This window comes from Typopeltis vanoorti, chromosome 9, assembly GCF_054136105.1.
Source record: "Typopeltis vanoorti isolate ZY-2024b chromosome 9, IOZ_Tvanoo_1.0, whole genome shotgun sequence".
Classification (NCBI taxonomy): domain Eukaryota; kingdom Metazoa; phylum Arthropoda; class Arachnida; order Uropygi; family Thelyphonidae; genus Typopeltis; species Typopeltis vanoorti.
Window position 1 is genome coordinate 37,693,397 of NC_143557.1, and position 22,229 is coordinate 37,715,625.

Sequence of the window (22,229 nt, forward strand, 5' to 3'; positions counted from 1 at the left end):
AGTAACAGAAGTATTGCATAACATTATACCTTTACACACACTGGTAATAATAAATAAAAACTAAAATATTATATTTCACATAAGGTATATTAAGCTTATATATACAGTTTCTCATAATATTAAATTAGGAATAATCAGAATAAATAGAATAATATCTCAATACAAGGTCCTATAATTTCTAACACATATTTTAGGTTAATTAATAAGACTTAATAATTAAACTCAAGGCAATTACATGAATAATAATTTATAACAAGAGATTTATATAAAATAATATTTACAAATGTAGCCTTTGCCATGGCGGATTATGTTGGATTTGGAAAGGAATATTAATAATCTATATTTCTCTTCATTCGGAATCCAACACTACCATTGGGAGTGAGATAGAGGAGGTAGCACACATGGACAAAAATTGTGCCCAACAGCTTTGGTGAGGACCAGAAAGCATCACTGCCAGTGGCACAAGCAAGTTATCTACATTTATCCTTATTGGATTTAGACTTTGCTCTTTTAATGGTGGTTTTACAAGTGTTATGGGCAACTGTGAAGGAAGCTGGTGTTTTGGACTTAAGCCACTTGCGAAAGGCTTTGCTTTTTTTGCATAGCCCTGGCACACTTATTTTGAGAACTGTGGTTTAGATATAGGACTGCAATTTTGAACAAAGTGAGCATTGAAACTTTCCATTCCAGTATGGATTATTTCTGTAACAAGGTCACAATAGGTATCTGGATCTGAATAATGAAAACAGTAGTCTGTTTGCTTATAACAGTACTATGTTATAAGTGACATAGTTTTTAGTTTAATTGCAGAGACACTGCAATTAAACTAAAACTTAGGCCTAGTTTTATGCCTTTAAATATAGGTATAAAGTTATGTGCTTTGGTGCGATGAAATCTCTGGTGACATTTCAGAATGGTGAGATCATTGCAGAAGAAAGTGATCAGACTAGAGATCTTGGAGTTTTGACAGACAGACAGCTGAAGTTTAAGAGTCATTTAGCAAATATAACCTAGAGGATGATAGCAATGTTGAAAAGAACTTTGACTTATAAGGATAATGCCTTGATATGTCCTCACCTGGACTATCCTGCAAAGATCCAGTCATCTAGTTTTGGAAGTGATGCATGTGTACATTAGGTGGGATGCAAAGGAGGGTGTTAAAGATATCGGGATTATGGAATGTAGATTATGTGGATAGAATTGAGGATGTGTGGCCTATAAACAGGAGAAAGAGAAGTGATATTATTATCACATCCTCCATTGTTGTCAGCAGATTCAACATGGGAGGTTCATTCAACTGACAGCATGTTTATCATATTGAATCTTAAAATCCTTAACACTCCCTGCATTAACAACATATTCTGGTAATGTGTTCCATTCAACCACAACTCCATGTAAAAAATTACTCCTCACACCTCTCTTCACTACACTTGCACAACTTCCAGGGATGACTTCTGGTTCTTTCCCCTCACCTTCTACTTCATATTAATCAGATAAAATCCTCACACTAACTTAAATGTCTATCATATTACCTGTTTTTCTCCTATTCACCAAACTTTGTATCCCACATTCCTTTAACCTCTCTCCATAGCCAACATTCTGTAGTTCTGATGTTGTTTTAGTCATTCATTTATGGATCCTTTCCAGTGGTTGCAAATCACAATGAAAAACATGTGACCAGATCTGAGCACAATAGTCCAAGTGTGGTCTGACTAGTGCTTAATGCAGTTTCACAGCTGCCTCCTTATCCTTACATGTTCGTGCACTTCTTATCATAACAGAAATACGATGTGTAGTCTTTACTTTACTTGCAGTATGCCCTCTAACTTCAGTCTACTGTCAACCATCACTCCAAGATTTCAAATCTCATCCACTTCATGCTATATAGTTCCATTAGTATAATACACAGCTTTATATTTTGGTGCCCTCCAAAATGCAACACTTTGTACTTAATAAAAACTACAACCCCCACTCATTTGTCTAAGCAAAAAGACTATTTAAATCTTCTGGAAGGGAATTAACATCAGCAGTTCTCTTTATAATTCTCCCCAACTTTGCATCATCAGCAAACAGCTGTGGATCCCCCAGTTAATCCACATGAAATATCATTTTACAAACAAGTTAAACAGCAAGGGGGCCCAAGAGAACCCTGGGGTGCACCACTGTTACCCTCCTTTTTTGAGAAAGTACTCTATCATACATAACTTACTAGTATCATACTACTCCTAACCAATCTCTCTAACATCTTGACTACAACTGCAGATATACAGACTAATCTATAATTGGAAACTTCTGTCCTAGAACTATTCTTGTGGAGTGCTACTATTTTGCCTTTTTTTTCACTCCTTTGGAACCTTACCAACTTCAAGACGTTCATTAAGTAACCAGATCAAAGGCGTTGCAAATTGTTTTGCACATTTCTTTAAATATATGGTGATATGCATCTATTCCCACAGCCTTATTAATATTTAACCCAATCAACATCTGATATACCACTGAATCTCTCACTTCCAATTCTCCTAATACTTGCTACCCTTCTGCATATTGCACATCATTTACACTGGTATGATATTCACTGATGAAGTGCTCATTCAATAATTACACCTGTATCCTTTGCCATGTTCACTGTGCAACCATGACTATCCACAGTGTCAACCTACCATCATTATTCTTCCTCATGCTTGCCATATATCAGAAGAGAGTTCCCTTGAATTATCCTTGGCCTGACTAGCTAAGTTGATTTCACTGTTCATCCATTTCACTCCTATTTATTTGCTTAACTCTTGGTATGCAGTTATACATTGCTTGTGTCAGATACTGTCATATGAATCCCAGTGAACCATCAACATCTTTTTCTGCACAGCTCATCTACCCAACATATTTCTAGTTGACTAAAGAGCTTCCTATAATCATCCATCTTATAATTCCACATGTCATCTTTTAGCAGTAACCTTTTCTTGTTTTACTACTTCCCAAACAAGTATCTCATGATCACTCACCAACTACTGGTTGGTGAGTGATCATAATAACCTAATTAAGGTTATTAGCATTACCTTATCTTCACATCTGGTGAAGATATCACCAAATCCAACATTCAGAAACATTAGTTGCTTTTGTCACATGCTGTTTAAGATATTTATCCCTCAGAAATTCCCTCTCCTTGTTCTTATACACTATCTCCTCCTTCCAGTATACATTCCTGCAATTAAAGTCTTCCTATTAGAATCACATTCTTTTATATACCCAACCAATTTCCCTAAACATTTTGCAGTTACTAATCTGTACATTTCCTGGCCTATAACAACATCCTATTGATATACCATTTGGTGAATTTCAACTTCACACCACACAGATTCAGAATCTTCATACGTACTACAATTTTCAGCTTCCACTCGTTGTGGATTCAATTCCTCAGCATTCATTAACAGTACCCCCTCCCCTCCTCATTTCACCTTCTTTTCCTTCCAGAATATTGTATATCCTTCTATTTCTGTTCCTGACAATGCAACATCCTCAGACAACCAAGTTTTACTTACACTAATTATCTTTGGATGTACTGACTCAATCAATGCAACAAACTGAGTTTTCTTATTTCAAATACTCCTTACATTTGAAAATACAAATATAACAATCTTCCTGTCTCTGAGGCCATCTCATCCACACCAACATTCTCTACCATAGCTCTGGTACCACGTCTCTCGTCAGTCTAACCACTCCCATTTCCCTGATCCTGACTGTGAGTGCCATTCATGCTGGTTTCATCCCACCTTTATGCATCCCATCACCTTGTCTTGCCACAATCACATCTTCATCCTTGTATTCATCTTTCCTGCTCTACAGCCTATTTGGCTGTGCTGTCTTGTTTTGTAGTCACCTTTTGATCATTAGCTCTACTAACTTCTTGATTAGTGTCTTCTCATCAAACAATAACTTCCCTAAATCTCCAACACTAAACCATTTAAATGCAATCCATCAACCTTAAACTATGTTTAAGGTTGATGGATTGCATTTAAATTTAATAGTTGATGGATTTAAATGCAATCCATCAACTATTCCAACTGCACTTCAAATTTGCTCCACAGATTGACAAACTTCATCCCCTCCCCTTATGACTGAGCCGTTTTGCTTCATTATCTATTATCTATTCATTATATCTGTTCTCCTTCTGAACTCACTATTATCATATCTGGGCAACACACTAATGACTTTCTCAGCAACACTGTTATTCTCACAACAACTGAGTCAAGTCCTTATCAATATTCCTTTTTGTTTTGCTTTTTTCATGCCAACATTTCCACTCTCTCCTCTGCAAAGTATCTGTTATGTGCTTCAATGTTCTACCAGGAAAGCATGTTTTTTTTGTACTTTGTTATTCACACCTCTAATGATTGAGTTCCCATTATCATGCTATGCAATTATCCTTTGACCTCTTTCCTAATAATACTAACTTCCTCCTTCTCATTCGCATCAGCTAGTCTGTTCTTTAGATGCTTAATTTTGTCTTCCAAATGCTTCATTTCACTCTTCATTTTCATCAATGACTCTTGCCTGAGCTCTACCACTCCACCCCCTTTCTTATCATTGCTAACATCTTCATCCAATTTCTGATGTACTGCTGGCAATGTCAGCTCATATTCTGAAATGCCTTTACCTATCATTACACTTTTCACATAAATCAATACTTTCCTGCTTTTCTTTCAGGATGAAATGAAACCAGGTCTCATGTATAAAAAAATTCTTGCATTGAAAGAAAGAAATCCAGGGCAGAACTTGACCTTCATCCCAAAGTCGTCCATGCCAAGATATGTGCTTCCCTACAGATGTCGTTTTCAGCTGTGTTTTCAATGCTAAGCTCAAGAGTCACATGCAAATATTGCAAATGAAACCTAGAGGATAATAGCAATGCTGAAAAGAACTTTGACTTCTAAGGATAATGCCTTGATATGACCTCACCTGGATTATCATTCACAGATATGGTTACCTGGCTTTTGAAGGGATGCATATGCATTAGAGAGGATGCAAAGGAAGGTGTTAAAGATGATATCAGGATTGTGGCTAGATTGAGAATGTGTGGACAGCATGCAGGATAAAGAGGTGTGATATGGCAGAGACCTGGAATTTCTGAAACAAATTTCTGAAAGGTCACATAGCATACCAGGTGATGGAATTTTTCATTTTACAGACTGCAGAGAGAGAGAGAATAAGAGGTTATCCTCGGAAGTTGAGAATGAGCATTGTCAAGCAAGGAGAGAAAGCTAATTTATTATTTTTTTTTAATCTCATAGAGCAGTGTATGGTTAGAATAGCTTACCTTTTGTGATAGTGAGTGTAAGTAGTTTGACTGATTTAAAAACAAAAGGTATGACAGCTGGTGGAGGTGATGTGTAGCATCCTTCAATGAGTCCCTCACTCAGTTGAAGTCTAATATAATAATCCTAGAAGAGTCTTTGACTCCATGGGGTCTTAGGGTAATAATAATAATAATAAACCTCTCTTCCCTGAAGATATTACACAGCTTACATTTTATTCGTGTAACAGCATTATCCTCCATCCAAATCTCACTGATGTCTATAACATTTGGTGAAATGGAACTTAGCAGTGCTAGCTGGCCACCCACCCCTTATTCCAGATGCTCTTGGCATTAGTACACATGAATTGCAGAATTTCCTTGACTTGCAACCATCCTTATATCTTATATTTATTATGACACTTAAGTTCAGGACTAGAGGAGCTACAATGAGCTTTGATCATGCTCTTTCCCTATCTCACCTGCCTCAGGTAAATGCACACGTGCTTACCCTGCCACAGCTAAAAGCTTGAGCGAAATTTTCCCTTCAATTCTAAACTGTTACTGAGCAAAACTTTCTCTAGATGCCTTACTGCAAATCCAGTGAAGTATAATCTATCACTCATAAGTCCCTCCATCCATCAAATTCACTCCACACATTCACTCATTTGTAATTGTGGTCCACTTCCATCATTCCATGGTAGAAGAATCACAGTTTTTCTCATTCTTCTTCTGCTTCTTTTATTTGTTTTTTTCCAGTAGCTTTTCCAGCAAGAGACAAATGTGTACTTATACATCGTACTTATCTCATGCCACTTCATTCATACCTGCCAAAACAATATTCTCTTTCACATTCACTACAGTATCTTAACAGTATGGTTAACATTCTTAATCTTTGCACATTGAAAACAATTTCATAATGCTCCTTGTGTCACCTTACAAAATTCTCTCCTCTTCACCTTTTCCCTTTCACTCTTGCATAGTTGGCTTTCTCTTCCTTTGCACATTTTCTTCTTTTACTTCTATGCCATACCAGTCACCAGACATTGCTCCAGTCATCCAAGCTTGCACTGTCTCTTTCACTGTCATCTTTTTGGTCTCCTCATCTTTTATTTTTTCTTTCATGCTATCACTCATACATTGTTCACCTTCACTTGAAATAAAAACATATGAAATAAGCAAATCGTTAGTGCCTCTTTTATTTTTTTTTTCAGTCTTAAGTGAAAAATAAATTTTGAAAATGTAACCACTAATTCAGATTTAGCAATTTTCCTTAAAAGAGTAGAGAACCTGCTTTTCTAATAGACAGGTTCTTGATGGCAACTTAGTTCACTACTGATTATATTGTAATATGCAAATATTGTTAATTGTTACAAGGATTGACAGCATTTGTATTTTTAAAAAATTATCATGACACATGAAAGGATGCAAACTTTACCTCACATCTGTACCATGTGCAGGTATGATTCTTTGTTTTGCTGTAGTGAGGGGTGGACTAGATGTTCAGGATTATGTCTATGCTCAGATTGACTTGTTAATCAGTTATCTCAGCTGAGTCTTTGAAATAGCAATCTATTTCTATCATGGAAGTTTGTCACAATTTACCTTTCTTTTATACATTGCATCTGGACAATGTTTTTTCCATCTAATTCTGATGATCACTCTGATTTGCACCATAGGAATAGCTGTGATTTTACGGTGCCAAATTTTATATAATATGTTCAGTGATTGAAGAAAAGTGATCAGTACTAGTAAGTGGTATGATATGACTTTATCTCAGAATCTCTTTCAATATTTGCTTTATTTCATAATTACAGTTTTCATAATTACACAACCATTCATTTTAAAAAATTGGAAACAAATACTGTGTTATAGTAAAAAGTTTCAGTTATAGTAAGAAATTTTTCACTATAGCACTGTAGGTGTCTCCATAGTTTTTAAAAATGAATTTGAATCCTTTCTTTTTTGTGACAGATTTCTCTGTTAAATAATCTCTTGAAGTAAGCTACCTATAATCAATACCAAATAAGAAACATTATGTTCCTGAAATGGAAATACATCATGCAGTAGCAAAATTCATCACACTAGCTACTAACAAGATGTCCGTGAATTTTTTTCGAGGTCGGGGAGAACCAGAGGTCTTCCCTGGAAACTGTATAAAAAGGGTGTGAGTAGGAGAGTGAGAGGCAGGTTTCTTTCATGCAAAGTTGTGAATGATTGGAATGCCTTGCCTGAGAGTGTGGTGTCTGCAAGGAGTTTGAATGTGTTCAAGGCACGGTATGATGAGCTGTGTGTGTGATAAAAGGACTTCCCAGATAAGTCTTTGACTCCATGAGGTATTGGGGTAATAATAATAATAATAATAATGCTAAAATTGGGAGATTTCTCTTACCAAGAAGGAGTCTCTTAGATGTGAACTGCAACTCTTAAGAAGTAATATATTATATAATATTTGTAGTATGTTTGTCTTAATATGTTAGTAATATGTTTGTACCTTGACTCTTGAAGTAAGCTACCTATAATCGATGCCAAATAAGAAACATTATGTTCCTGAAATGGAAACACATCATGCAGTAGCAAAATTCATCACACTAGCTACCAACAAGATTTCCATGAATTTTTTTTTGTTATATATTTCATTTACTTAAATAAGCAAACCAACTAAAGAACACACACAGTTAATGACAAAAAAGGCTGCAGGTTTGAATCCCACCATGGGCATGAATGCTTGTGATTGTCTGTGAAAACACTAGCGGTGGAGGTCGGTGTAGTTGTGGTTTGTTGTAGTTGGTGATGAGTCCAAAGACTCATCACCAACACCAACCTCCCTCGATGAGTCTTTGGACTCCCTGGAGATGTCATGTAATAATAATAATAATAATAATGAATCCTGGAACTACATGGAGGTAATATTTCATGTAATAATAATAATACTTTTTTTTTCTACTAGAATTCTAATCATATACCAAATATAGTTGATTACAATCATAAGTATTAAGCAAAGTTGAAGAGATTTTTGAGTGACAAGGCTTGTGGAAGTTGAAATTGAGCAAATGAAGAAGCATCGTTAGGGTGGCATATAATAAGGGTTTGCATCATTTGCAAAATCCTTTTTCAGACTATTCAAATTATTAGAGATATGTTACAATGAGAAGGATAACTCGACATAACTGAAACTTTGCATGAAGGCATATTGTTATGCAAATTTAAAGGTTAGCATTGGAGATAAAGTGATCAGATGGTAAATAATAAATGATTAATAATAAAAAAAAAGAATGATAAATAATTTTGGAAGGGATCTAAGGAAATTGTTTTCTAAGTTATTTCTGAAGTGAAGGTTAAAGAAGGCAATACATCATATATGTTTTTTTTTTTTTTTTGAAGCAGTTTGTCAATACTTCTTGAAGAGGGCTGTTCCAGAGGACAGGTGGATAGACTAAAAGAGGAGAAATAGAAGTAGGTTTTCATGTGTTTGCAGTTGTATAGTAAAGGGGTGCTGGGCAACTATAACTCTTGTATTAATAGGTGCAACAGAAAGTGAAGAAATGATTGCTGCTAATTTCCTAGAGTAGTGACCATGGAAGTACCTGTAGAATAGACTCAATGTGAAACACTGCATCTGTGAGATTGAGGCTGAAGTGAACCTGTAAGAGAGGGATCATCTAGGAGCCTAGCCTCTGGACCACTTTGAAGATTATAATGATCATCATCAAATTCCTGCCATGTACCCTCAAGGGGTGTACAGGATATGATAGTACTACATGAAAAAAAAATTACATCATTACTAACTTCCTATCTACAATTTTCCTCCAAATCAGTCTGTTACTTGTCAAGACTCCAACATTATCAGATCTTATATTTCTATCGTCTAAGGCACTTGGTACCGTATCAATCCACCTATATCTTGGTCTTCTTCTGGGTCGTTTTCCTGCCAACCTGGCAGAGAACACTTGTTTTGCTAATCTTTCTTCGCCCATTCTGTTTAAGTGACCATACCACCTGAGATTAGCTCTGCTAATGTATTCCTGGATGTTGACAATGTCAAGTTCTTTCCTAATATCCTCATTTTTAATATGATATTGCCATTGATGCCATCTGTTCACGCCTCTAATCTTTCTCAGGACTCTCATATCTGCGGTCTCTAGTCTTTGGTCAAATGTTTTACTTCTGACCCAGCTCTCAGATCCTTAAGTTAAAACTGGTTTGAATACTGTCTTGTATATAGCTAATTTAGTGTTCCGACTAATTTCTCTCTTATTCCATATGAATTTATTCATTTGACTTCCTACCATACCAGCTTTGCTGATTCTGTTGTCTATTTCTATATTTAATTTACCATCTTCAGTAAAAATCGTGCCTAAGTAGCTGAAATGTTTCACTTGTTCCACAGGTTCTCCATTCACAACACAGTTGACATTTTCAATGATTCTGCCTATTTTCATTGTCTTTGTCTTTTTATTGCTGACCTTCATACCATATCTATTACAACAGCTATTCAATTTAGTCAGAGAATCTGGCAGACTTGTAGCGGATTTATTTAGAAGTATAACATCATCCGCATAAAGCAGAGAGCTAACATTAACATCTCCAATTTTGATATCATGTTTAATACCACTTTCCTTCATAATGTGATCCATATAGATAATGAATAACAGAGGGGATAATGTACATCCTTGTCTCACTCCAGATTTAACATTAAGCCATCTTCCTGTACTTCCTTCAATTTTAGCTGCTGACTTACAACTCAAATAAAGACTAAGTATTGCTTGATATAATGCCCCATTGACACCATATAACTGTAGCGTATTAATAGCTTCTCTCTTGACACCTTGTCATATGCCTTTTCCAAATCGACACAACTTAAATACAGATCTCTGTTATATTCCCATGCTTTCTTGACTATTTGTCGTAAAGTGAAGATCTGATCCTGGCAGCCTCTATTTGGCCTGAATCCAGCTTGTTCTTCACCAAGCTTTTCTTCCACAATTCTTCTCAACCGTTTTTCAAGTATACTTGCATAGATCTTGCCAGGAACACTCAATAGGGAAATACATCTGTAATTCTCACATTCAGTTTTATTTCCCTTTTTATATATGGGTACTATGAGAGCTCTACTCCAATCATTGGGAATTCGTCCCTCTGTCCAGGCTTTCTGAACTATGCAGTGCAGCCACTGTAAGACTCTTATACCACCATACTTCAGCATTTCTGGTCGAATATCATCTACTCTTGCTGCCTTTCCACATTTCAAGCCTTTGATGGCTTTTTCTACTTCAAGTATGGATATGTATTCCTGACTGCATGCCTGGTCAATGTTTTTTATCACTGTACTGTCATCACTGCTTGTTTCATTTAGCAGTTTTTCAAAGTAATTACTCCATACTTCAAGGATATCTTTTTCTCTCATTTTCATGTCACCTTTATCATCTTTAACTCCTTTTACAGCACTCTTTCCTCCATTCCTAAGCTTCTTCAACAGCCTCCAGAATATTTTGCCACCTTCTTGATATTTATTTTCTATATTCTTGCCAAAGTCCTCCCATGACTTTTGTTTAGCTAGTTTTACACAGTGTTTAGCATTCTTGCATTTGTCTCTGTATTCTCTAAGAGCACAAGCTGATCTATTTGACAGGAACTTTTGATATGCTTTCTTCTTCTTCTTTTCCTTCACTGCCTCTTTAACTTCCTGTGTCCACCAGGGAGTTCTGATTTTTTTATCCTTGCAGACAACCTCACCACATGCCTCTCTGGCAGAATCAATCAATGTTTTCTTCAGAGTTTGCTACCGAATCTCCAAGGTTTGATTCCTGTTCGCAAACTCTTTCATTTTTTCTTCAATAATCTTTGTGTATGTTAGTCTACAGTTCACATCTGAGAGCTGCTCAGCTTTTATTCGCTTTAAAACTTTCTTACATGTTATTCTTTTCAATATGAAATTATATTTTATCCTGCCCAAGACTAAATAGTGATCGCTTCCAATTTCAAATCCTCTGTACACTCTGGTGTCCTGCACCAGGGAGAAAACATCACTATCAACCATAACATAGTCAATGAGACTTTTCTTAATTCCTTGCCTCTTCTCTCCATGTGAATTTGTGCACATTTTTATGTTGGAACATGGTGTTAGTAATAACCAGTCCATGTCCTGAGCAGAAATCCAACAGATATTTGCCATTATTATTAGCTTTGCTCTTTTCTACAAATTTTCCCAAAATATTTTTGTATGTCTCACAATCATTTCCTACTCTGCTATTTAGATCCCCAACAAGGACCAACTTTTCCTTTTTCATTGTGTCAGTTGCTTTTTCTAAAGCATCAAAAAATTCCTCCACTTCTACCTTAGTAGAACCTTCTGTGGAACCATAGGCACAAATAAGTCTCATTGTCCAGTTCCCCATTCTCATATTTGCCCACTTTACTCTACTTGAGACTGACTGCCATTCAAGAAGATTAGCCTCGTATTTTGTGTTGAATACTATGGCTACTCCTTCTTTTCCTTGATTGTCATTTCCTGAATATAACATTTTGTATTTATTGTTCAGAAAGATCTCACCAGTTTTGGTCTTTTTTGTTTCAGTCACCCCTATTATGTCGATCTGGTACGTATCTAATTCCTCAGCCAGCTCCATTTCTTTGCCATTCAGGCTTCTTATGTTGATAATACCGATCTTTAACTCTGGTAATGTTGAGTTGGGGTTTGTTTTCAGATTTGTTCCAGTAGCTGACTTTTTGCTGTTTGCCCTGGTTCCCTGGCGAAAACAACGGGGGCCTTGTTTAACCGGGCGATGCCCAAGCCGGCATGAAATTTTGTCATGTCGTGCCATCATTTTTTTATTTTGGTTTAACCAATAAGAATACAATTTGGTCGGCTAAATCCCAAATTGCCAGCCCATCCTCGTGTGTTCAGTATCCAAGTAGATACTCAACACGGTGCACCATGAGAAGGTGAGGATTGGACATTAGGTCAGAAGCTCTGGTCGGTTCTCTGCATTCCTTTAAAGGCTATGTGGAGGTCTCCTCTTAGTTATACAGCTTTGACCCTTAAGCACCCCTGAAGATTTTAAGAGAAGTTTTAAGTGCATCATCCTAAACATGTGAGAAGTATTCTAAACATGTGTGGATTTTGGATTTGTGAATTGAAACACAAGAGAATGCCAAGTTTCTTGGAGGCTGTTGATGTGATGTGATGTGTTTATGCCAAGAAAGACTGGAGGTTAATGTCCAAGCAAAGAAATCTGATCTTTTCTGGTGATTTCTGTATTTCAGTGGGTAAAGATAAGTGAGCTGGGATCTGTTTTGCATGAGAAAAAGCTATATGCTAAAATGCTATGTTTACTCATCCAGATGCTGAGTATAAATATCGTGCTCATTTTTTGTTTGTGTTTTTATTCCATGAAATAATTATTAATTAATAATTAATAATTCAAAATTATTATTGATATTTTTGAAATGTTTCAGTTGAATTCTCAATTGTGTTGATTTATCACTATATTGTACAGAATATCATGATAAATCAGCACAATTAAGAATTCTACTTTTGAAGTATACAGAATATCGTGTGAAATCCAAAATCATTTTACAAGATAGTATTTCCCATTGTGTGATACACATATCCCTAGGAGTAGGCAGAAGGTCTTCAAGGGATATATAGTGATTTTTATAAATTTTGATTACCTTTCGTTTTATTTTGTCATGGATAAATGCAAGTGTATTCTATAATTAATTTTTTGATAACTAAAAAATCTGGTTGAAGCACGATAGTGTTCCATCTGCATGGTTCAAACTTGAAAAGTATAAATTCAAATGGGTTGAACCATGTGGTTGGAACTTCCATTAATTTTGGAATCATTCATATCTTAAATTGTAACAGTCCTCAGTGATTGTTTCACCACCCATGTGTGCATGTGTAATTATGTTTGTCATCAGTTGTGACAGATGTGAATGTAATAACCAACAACACAAATGTGTTGTTGGTTATTACCAAACCTTGAAGCAGTGTAATAATACTGATATTAAAATATTTAATATTAATATCTCTGTTTTGTATTTCTTAAACCCTTTTAGTATGGATCACTGGTTAAAAACAGGATATTTGAAATGCACAGTAGAAACTAGTGAAGAAAATGAAAATGATTGTGGCAACGTGCGAGAAAACATGTTGTTGCATCAGGATCACATATTTGTAATGAAAGTAATCAGTATAAGCCAATAATTTATTATAATGCAAATGTTAAAAAATAAATTTGAATAAAATATTGATAACTTCTCCCAAATTGCCTTGCCTGAGAAGGGATACTATGAAGTTGCTAAAATTTTAAAAGAGGTATGTGGCTGCTGAAAGTTTAAGAAACACTGTTCTAAAGGATATATTCCAGGAAAATTATGATAAATTATAATTATTTTGTTAAAGCTTACATATAGACTTTTCTGTATTCTCATATATTTATGCATGAAAAATCCAGTAATCATTTTAATATTCATGTAGGTGATGTAGAAGAATGTCTGATGTTGATCAAGACCATTCAGCAGCCCATCCAGCACATTCAGTCTTTTCTCAAACAACAGGTGGAGCTCTTACAGCCACTACTCCTCTCACCTCGGCATCAGTAGCACCACCATTTGCTCCACAGCCCCATTATGGCCAACAGACTGCAAGGAGCTTAGCTCCATCTGGTAGAAGTGGAGGAACCACTACAACCGGTGATCTACCTACGGTGTCATCTACTGAGTGCAATATTCATGAAGTGTGCTATTATTTCCAGCAAGCAGTCTTTATTCTTGCCATTATGACAGGTGGTGCTCTAGTCATTGCAGGTGCTGTGATGCATGTTCAGAGTGGTGAACTTCTGGTTTTTGTATACATTGGAGTGTTACTTGCTGGAGTGAACACAATGTTACTAATGATTCAGTGTTGTGTGAGGAGGAAACAGAAACGTAGGTCAAGAGCATATTTGACAACGAGGCAAAGCCATGTCCATCAAGGAAGTGCTGTGCATTATAATCCATTGACTACAAATGTTTCAACGACACCACAAACTGTGATAACTGCACCTTCAACAGGAGATGTACAGCAGTACCACTTCAAACATTATCACATTCATTCTCCTACTGTTGCTCAACCAGTCTTCAGGGACTTCCCTAGCCAGCCAGGACATTTTGTCCAGTCACCAACAGAATCACAGTCCCGCTTCTTGCATGGTGCACCCTATTACCGTTCAGGATCAGTGGTGAGCCATCATAGACAAGCCAAGGGGTTATACCAGAAATCTCCCCCACTTGGTCAGCATCCGTCTCATAGGACATTGCTCACCCCTGGTTCCCAACTACCTACTCCAAGGTTAGTAGATAGTGTAGCATCACTATTAAAACAACAGAAAGTTATAGTTTGGGATTTTCTGAAATTTTTTTCATGTAGCTCCTAATGAAAGATAATGAATTGTAATATCAGAGCTTTATTTGGTACATTGGAGACTAAATTTAGTTCGTAGTAGTAGTATAAAGTTTTTTTAGGAATTATATTTGAAGAGAATTAAAACGACAAACCTGGGTTGAGTAGATTTAGAAGGTGAAGATGACGTAGTATTCTGTGCCAAACTTGATTGAACTGAAAGCATGTAATAAGAAAATGCTGAGGACTTTGTCCTCAGCATTCACAAATATAAATGTAGTAATATATATCTAATGGCTGAAATGAAACATGATCAGAATTGATTGTGGAGAAGATATTTTTATCAGCGATATGGATTTTGAAAGATTAAAAATTGAAAAGTTAAAAATTAAAGAATAATTTATAATATATAAAAAGCCAACCACATGATGGTGTATTTGCCTTTTCATAGGAATTGTCCTCAGGTTTCAGAAGGAGCAAAAAATGAACTATGAACTTGCCATGTGGTTCAAGATTTTTAAGATTTTCTTACAGGTTGGAATATAAGGGCAGTTCCATTGCCAAATAAGCTTTGCTATTTCTGAACTGAAATAGCAAAACTCATACCTTCTATTTCAAGAAGGTTCTGAACTCCTGTTTTTACTGAACTTTATTACAACTCAGTTTTAATAACTGGAAATCCCTTACCTCCTGCTATTAATATTGTGGATTCTAGAAATACTTGGTAGAGTTGACTGTTCGATAATAAGGATTTTAACTACATTTTGGCCCTGACAGAGTCTACTGATAGACTACTTGATGAAAGACTTGGTCATTTTTGCAATAAGCCAACTTGGAAACTACTGATATAACATATAGTATGGATGGGTAAATATACCAGTAATACTAGTGTGGGAAAACTTATCCACAGATTGCTACCAATGAAAAGTGCTGTCTCTATCAGGATTTATTTTTTCTATCCTTCATCTTCTTTTTCAAGAAAGTCTTTATCAACTCGGTAATGTTTTATTAGCAATGCTTTTCTTTCCTTTAAGCTCTGCTAACTAAATGTTAATTATATCCAAAGGAGCTATGAAAACATGTTCAGAAATAATAAAACCATATGTGTGCATATAATAATATCTATTTAATTGACTATTTTTGTGCTACTGTCATGCAAATATAGTAGCTCCAATTACTCACAGCTTCCAACATTGTAAGAAGTTTTTTTCACTTGGTTCATACAGCATATTATACTTAACAAGAAATTGTATTCTTATTTTAATCCTTACCCAAGTTTAAGCAGAGCCTCCATAGCTCAGTCAGTATAGACAAAGCCCTTTGGTCGGAAAGACCTGGGTTTTATTCCCATCAGTAACGTGAAGAACCTTTATCTTTCTCGGGTTTCTCATCCCTCAGAATAGGCAAACCAGCCCTATGAACACACACGGATTACAGTCATGAATATTGTCCTTAGGGGGATGCAGCAAGCAGTGACGAACTGGCCGCATTAAAAAAAATTCATCGTGAACCCTCATTAGAGAACTCTACCTGTCCTAAAGAGATGGATAAGACTAATCAATCAATCAAGTTTAAGCAAACAAAGTTTGTGCATGAAGTGACTTCGTGACTAATCTACTTGTATAAAGAGGTTGTTGACTTCTCAATTGCCTTAGTATTCCATAATGCAAATGTGTATATTGATGTGTATATTGCTATGCATTATAGAACTTTCTCTATAAGAACATTTTAATAATATGGTGATATACCATTTTACAACTTATATGAAAATACATGACTTCAGCATTGATTCAGCCTTAGTATATTTCTGGGTTTTGCTCCCACTGATAAGATGTTATGAAAAGTCCTAAATGTTATTGTTCAATCTGATGGGTTTTATATTTAGAAAGAGGCACTGTTGGAAATATCAAATTTTTGGCTAGGTGATGTAGACCACTCACATTTTTTTTTTTTTAAAATAGTTTTATCCTCTTAGTTTGCTGTGATCTTATGGTCAGCTGCAGGAATGACTGGAGTACAACCCCAGGCAGAGAAGGTCAACTTGAGGCAGTTAACTTAGATAAGGCTAACCACCTGGATACCAGTCATCTCTGAATTCTAAATTCAGTTAGTTTTTGGTGGCATGGAACTCCTGGTCAAATAAGAAAAAAGGATAGCCTTTAGCTACATGATGCTATAAAAGAGTTGAGGCTTTTTTTTCTATATATATTTCTAATACTATCCATCTATCTTTTCTTTAAATACATAAATGAGAGCATTCCTATATGCTAGGAATGCTGATCATTTATGATGTGCTTACCACAGTGAGTCATTTGACACCATAGAGAGGTAATATAATAATGATGATAAATTAAAACAGGAGACCAGAACAGACCAATATGGTCTATTAGTGTTATGATGATGAATTAAAACAGGATTATAAATAAGAATATAATTTCTTGTCTAGTATAATTTAATTTTTAACTAAGTAAGAAAACTTTCTACAACTATCTCTGATAAGAGTATTTTGATAATATGGTAATATCTCATTCTTATACTTGTATATGGAAAATTTTGTGCTTATTTCTTGTAATATCCAGGATGCCATAGTAGGCATTTGGATCCCGAAGGTGGGGTATTGGTCAGAAATTGCAACATCCTAGCTGGTAGCCAGTGCAGGCTACCATCAATCCCTGAACCATGTCAGATCAGATGACATGGATCAGATGCCTTTGCAGCTGCACCTTATATGGTGAACAGTTGTTGCAGTTTATCTTCAGGTATCTCCTGTGGGGCATTCTTATTTAATGGCAGTATAGTGCACCATATCACATTGTCATCTTAGGGTTCTATGGCATTTTAGTTTGAGAAGTCTTGCAGTGGTGGAGTGGCCAAAGGCCACTCCACCACTCCTGATGACATTGCTGCTGTTGGTCTGGGACTGCTTATTCATCAGGCTACCCTGCTTATCTTGCAGTTGCCTTCCATATCTGGACATGAACCCCTATCCACCACCTGTGGACCCATCCAGTTGGGGTCAGCTCCATGACTGGAACTTTGCATGCATTTACTCCCAAACAGTGTCATCAACTGGTTAACTGAACTGTCAGTCTGTATATAGTTTTACTTTATAATTTCTTCTATTTCCCTCATTAAGAAAATTCGGGTGAAAACGATTAAAACAAATCACGTAGGTACGAAAGAGTTAACAAAAGACAAGCGAGTGGCTTTGTATGGCGACTACATTATTAAAGGTATGCTGGATGAGAGGATGCACATGGTATGTTTTCCAGGCTGTAAAATGAGTAGAGTGATTGAGGCATTGGATATGAGGAGGGTACGAGCGAAGGAGTTGATGGTTTTAATAGGTACGAATGACTTGACAGAGGACAAAGAGCACGTCAGGAGGCTGCTTAGACGGATAAAAGAGAATAGTGTGACAGGAAGGGTAGTAAGTGTGTTACCTAGGTATGACTGTGGTGAGATGAGGCGGAGAGCAAGGATTATGAATGGTACGTTGGCTGAAATGTGAGAGGGGAGTAATTTGTTAATGTGTGGAATGAGTTTGAAGGATGAAGTGAACTGTATGGGAGCGATGGTCTGCATTTGAGTGGTTATGGTGTGAGTCATTTGGAGAGACTGTTGCTTGAAGGTAGAGAAGTGAGTATAGAGAATGAATCAGATCAACTGGGAAGTGATGTTGAAAAGCAGGAGAGGTTGAAGAGGGGGTTATGAATGCGGAAGTAAGTGGCATGAGTATGGAAAATGAGAGAATGAGTGTGCAAGATGAACAGGAACATGGGGAGGCTCAGATTGGACAGGGGTACACAGCGTGAGAAAGGTGGATGCTCCAAGAGAATGTGAGAGCATGTGTGGACAGGAAAGGAATGGGATGACCTGTGATCAAGAGGAAACTGTTGGAATTGAAAAGGGTTCTAAAATGAATATGCAAAAAGGGAAATGACCCCAATCGAGCATGGAGAGAACACATCGAATGAGGGTTATCAGTGGAATTAGCTGTAGATCCAGGAATGAGCTGTTGTGTTTAAATACAAATGCTAGAAGTATAAGAAACAAGGCAGATGAAATTGTTGCACTAATTGAGTCTGTTCACCCAAAAATTGTTGGAATAAGCGAGATATGGTTAGATGAGGATAACATCTTGACAGGAATAGAGATGGAAGGGTATGATGTGTTTCATGAGGACAGAAGGGGTAAAAAGGGAGGGGGGGGGAGCGCTGTTGATGATAGAGAAAGAGTTATGTTCATACAAAGTAGAGATGCAAGAGGGAAATAGTGCCAGTGGTTTTGAGGCAGTATGGTGTGAGGTAGAGGTGAATGGAATGAAATACTTGGTTGGATGTTGTTATAGACCAGGAAATGTGGATGGTAGTGACTATGAAATGTATAATCAAATTAGCCAAGTAAATAAGAAAAGAGCAATCATTATGGGCTATTTGAATTATGGAAATATAGACTGGAATGATGACATAGCAACTGGAAGTAAAGAAATGAGTTTCTTCAGTTTTTGAGGGATAACTACCTCAGACAGTATGTAACAGAGGGCACACAACGATTGAGGGTCTTGGATTTGGTCATCTCATCAGAGGATGTAATTATAAATGAAGTGTCAAATCACCCACCAGTTGGTGAGAGTGACCATGAGGTGATTACCTGGGTGGTTTCCAGCAGTGTGAGGACCTCTGTAAGAAAAGGGTATATTATTATTATTATTTTAAATTTAGTTTAATCCTTTATCCAAGTGTAAGCAAAAAAAGTTTGTGCCTGAAAATATCTTCAGGATCCTGAAGATATTTTCAGGTGCAAACTTTGTTTGCTTACACTTGGATAAAGGATTAAACTAAATTTATTATAGTCTAATCAAGTGCAAAATAAACTTCCAACATATTATTATTATTATTATTTGTCACCTCCAAGGAGTCCAAAGACTCATTGAGGGAGGGCATCTACTCTACAACTCTGCTTCCACCACTCACAATCCACCAACTGACCACAACTATGCCAACACATCTACCGTTGACCACCACCACTAGTATTTCCACAAACAATCACAAACATTCATGCCCACGGCCGGATTTTAACCCTCAGCCTCTTGACTGGAGAGCAGACATGCTAACCACTCGGCCATCCAGGCTGGTCGAGTGGTTAGCGTGTCCGTTAATGTGGAACTACAAGGTGGGGGGGTGATTATGAAGAGCTCAGGAGACAGCTTGCAGGTGTAGCATGGAATGAGGAGTTAGCTGGAAAAGAGATCAATGGAGTTTAGGGGATTTTCAAAAACTATCTAGTAGATGCAATATCTAAATGTATTCCAAGGGTGAGAAGGTTAAATAAGAGAGGTGTGAAATGGATGAATAAAGAGATTAAGCGTGTGATACATAGAAAAACAGCATTATGGAGGCAGCATAAGAGAAGCAGAAATAAGCAATTCCATGAGGACTACAAAGACCAGGCAAAGCGGATGACTTGGTTGGTGAAGGTAGCTAAACAGAGGTATGAATGGCAGTTAGCCAAAAAATGAAGCCAAAAAGAATCCTAAGGAGTTCTTTCGATATGTAGCCAGAGAAAGAAAGAATGATTATGGAAGGATGACATTGATTGGAGAAAATGGTATAAAGACAGCTGTTGCAGGTTTGGTGGAGATACTTAATGAGCAGTTCATAAAGGTCTTTCAGTCTTGTGAATGTGACTTCATGGAGAGATTGAGAGCAGTTGATGATGGGAAAGAGACTGACTGACTGTAAGTGAACAAGAGGTGTATCAAACTAGATGTAAATAAGGCTGTGGGACTTGATAATATATCACCACATATTCTGAAGGAATGTGCCAGGGAGTTGATGCTGGCCTTGACATATTTTTTTAATATGAGTCTTGCACTCGATCAAGTTCCTAAGGAGTGGAAGGAGGACAAGATTGTGCTACTTCATAAAGAAGGTAATAGAACTTAAACATCAAACTATAGGCCTATCTGTGTTTCAGGTGTTTGATGAACAGCATGGATTTGCTAAAGGGAGGTCATGTTTTAGTAATCTACTTACTTATTATGATAAGGTGACTGCTTCCATGGACAGAGGAGAAGGATACACAGTAATATACTTAGATTTTGCAAAAGCCTTTGATAGATTACCGCATGATAAGTTGATAGTCAAACTGGAGTGGATGGGGTTCGATATTGGATTGGTGACTGGCTATCTGATAGGTATCAACAAGTTGTGTATGGGGGGAGCAATATCCAGGAAAAGGAAAGTTACTAGTGGTGTGTCTCAGGGGGGTCTGTTTTAGGGCCATTGCTGTTTAACTTGTATATTAATGATATTGGTGAAGATTTGGATGGAGATATTCAGTTGTTTGCAGATGACACAAAGTTGGGACAAACTGTGAAGAGTAGAGAAGATGTTGTGGCCTTACCAGAAGACTTGATTAAATTGAATGATTGGGAATGGGAATGTGAGTTCAATGTTGCAAAGTGCAAGGTTTTAAAATTTTGAAAATAAAAATGGGATGCAGAATTTATGCTTGGTGAGGATATATTGTCAGAGGTGGAGGAAATAAGAGATTTGGGGTGATAGTGGATAAGGACCTGAAATTTAGGGAACACATAGCCAAAATTGTGAAGACAACACAAAGCCTTCTGGGAATGATGTGGAGGAGACTGACTTGTAGAAGTAGGGAGATTCTTGTTCCATTGTATAAGGCTTTGATTAGGCCACGCATGGACTATTGTGCCCAGATTTGATCACCTGGTTTTCAGAAGGATGAAGTGCTGTTGGAGAGTGTCCAGAGGCGACTGACTAAAGTAGTTTCCAACCTCTGGAATGTCAAGTATGAGGAAAGATTGAGAAGATGCAACTTGTAGAGTCTGGTGGACACGAGGAGGAGGGGAGATATGATAGAGACCTACAAGTTATTAAAGGGTTGTTATAGGATCAATGCTAGAGAGGTTCTACAGAAAATAGTGGGAGATCAGGGGAGAACCCGAGGTCATCCCTGGAAGCTGTATAAGGAGGGTGTGAGTAGGGGAGTGAGAAGCAGGTTTTTTTCATACAGAGTTGTGTGGAATGGAATGTCCTGCCTGAGAGTGTGCTGTCAGCAAAGAATTTGAGTCTGTTTAAAGCACGGTATGATGAGCTGTGTGTTTGATAAAAGGACCTCCTAAACGAGTCTTTGACTCCATGGGATCTTGGGTAATAATAGTAATAATAAAATATATGGAAAATATGGCTGCTGCATTGATTTAACTTTCAGGATTGTGGGATCTGATTATGCGAAAACAAATTCACAGCAGCCATCCCACGGTGCTTCCTACTATCACCTATTTGTGTGGCTTTCATCCCATTCACAGCTACTGCCATGCCAATGCTCTAAGCAGACATAATGATCTACTCTTTCTAACCTAGATTAGTATATGGAAATCTGCAAAATGAAATCTTGGAACTAAAACAGTGAATCAAGAAATATCAAACCATTGTCAGTACAAACAAGTGCTCCATAGTATTGATCTCAGGCATTAGCCTTCCTCACTCTATAGTGAGGAAAGATTGGAGCCTGGCAGAT

At 36.9% G+C, this 22,229-nt stretch overlaps 1 protein-coding gene across 1 annotated transcript in view; it reads left to right on the forward strand.

Annotated features, from left to right (window-relative positions):
* The window catches only part of LOC150102978 (uncharacterized), a 215,204-nt gene that overhangs the window by 186,764 nt on the left and 6,211 nt on the right, over positions 1-22,229 (forward strand). Inside the window, exon 4 of the mRNA XM_090398032.1 lies at positions 13,773-14,624. Within this exon, the coding sequence (XP_090254158.1) occupies positions 13,786-14,624 (839 nt within the window). The 5' untranslated portion in view covers positions 13,773-13,785. The remainder of the gene's footprint in view (positions 1-13,772; positions 14,625-22,229) is intronic.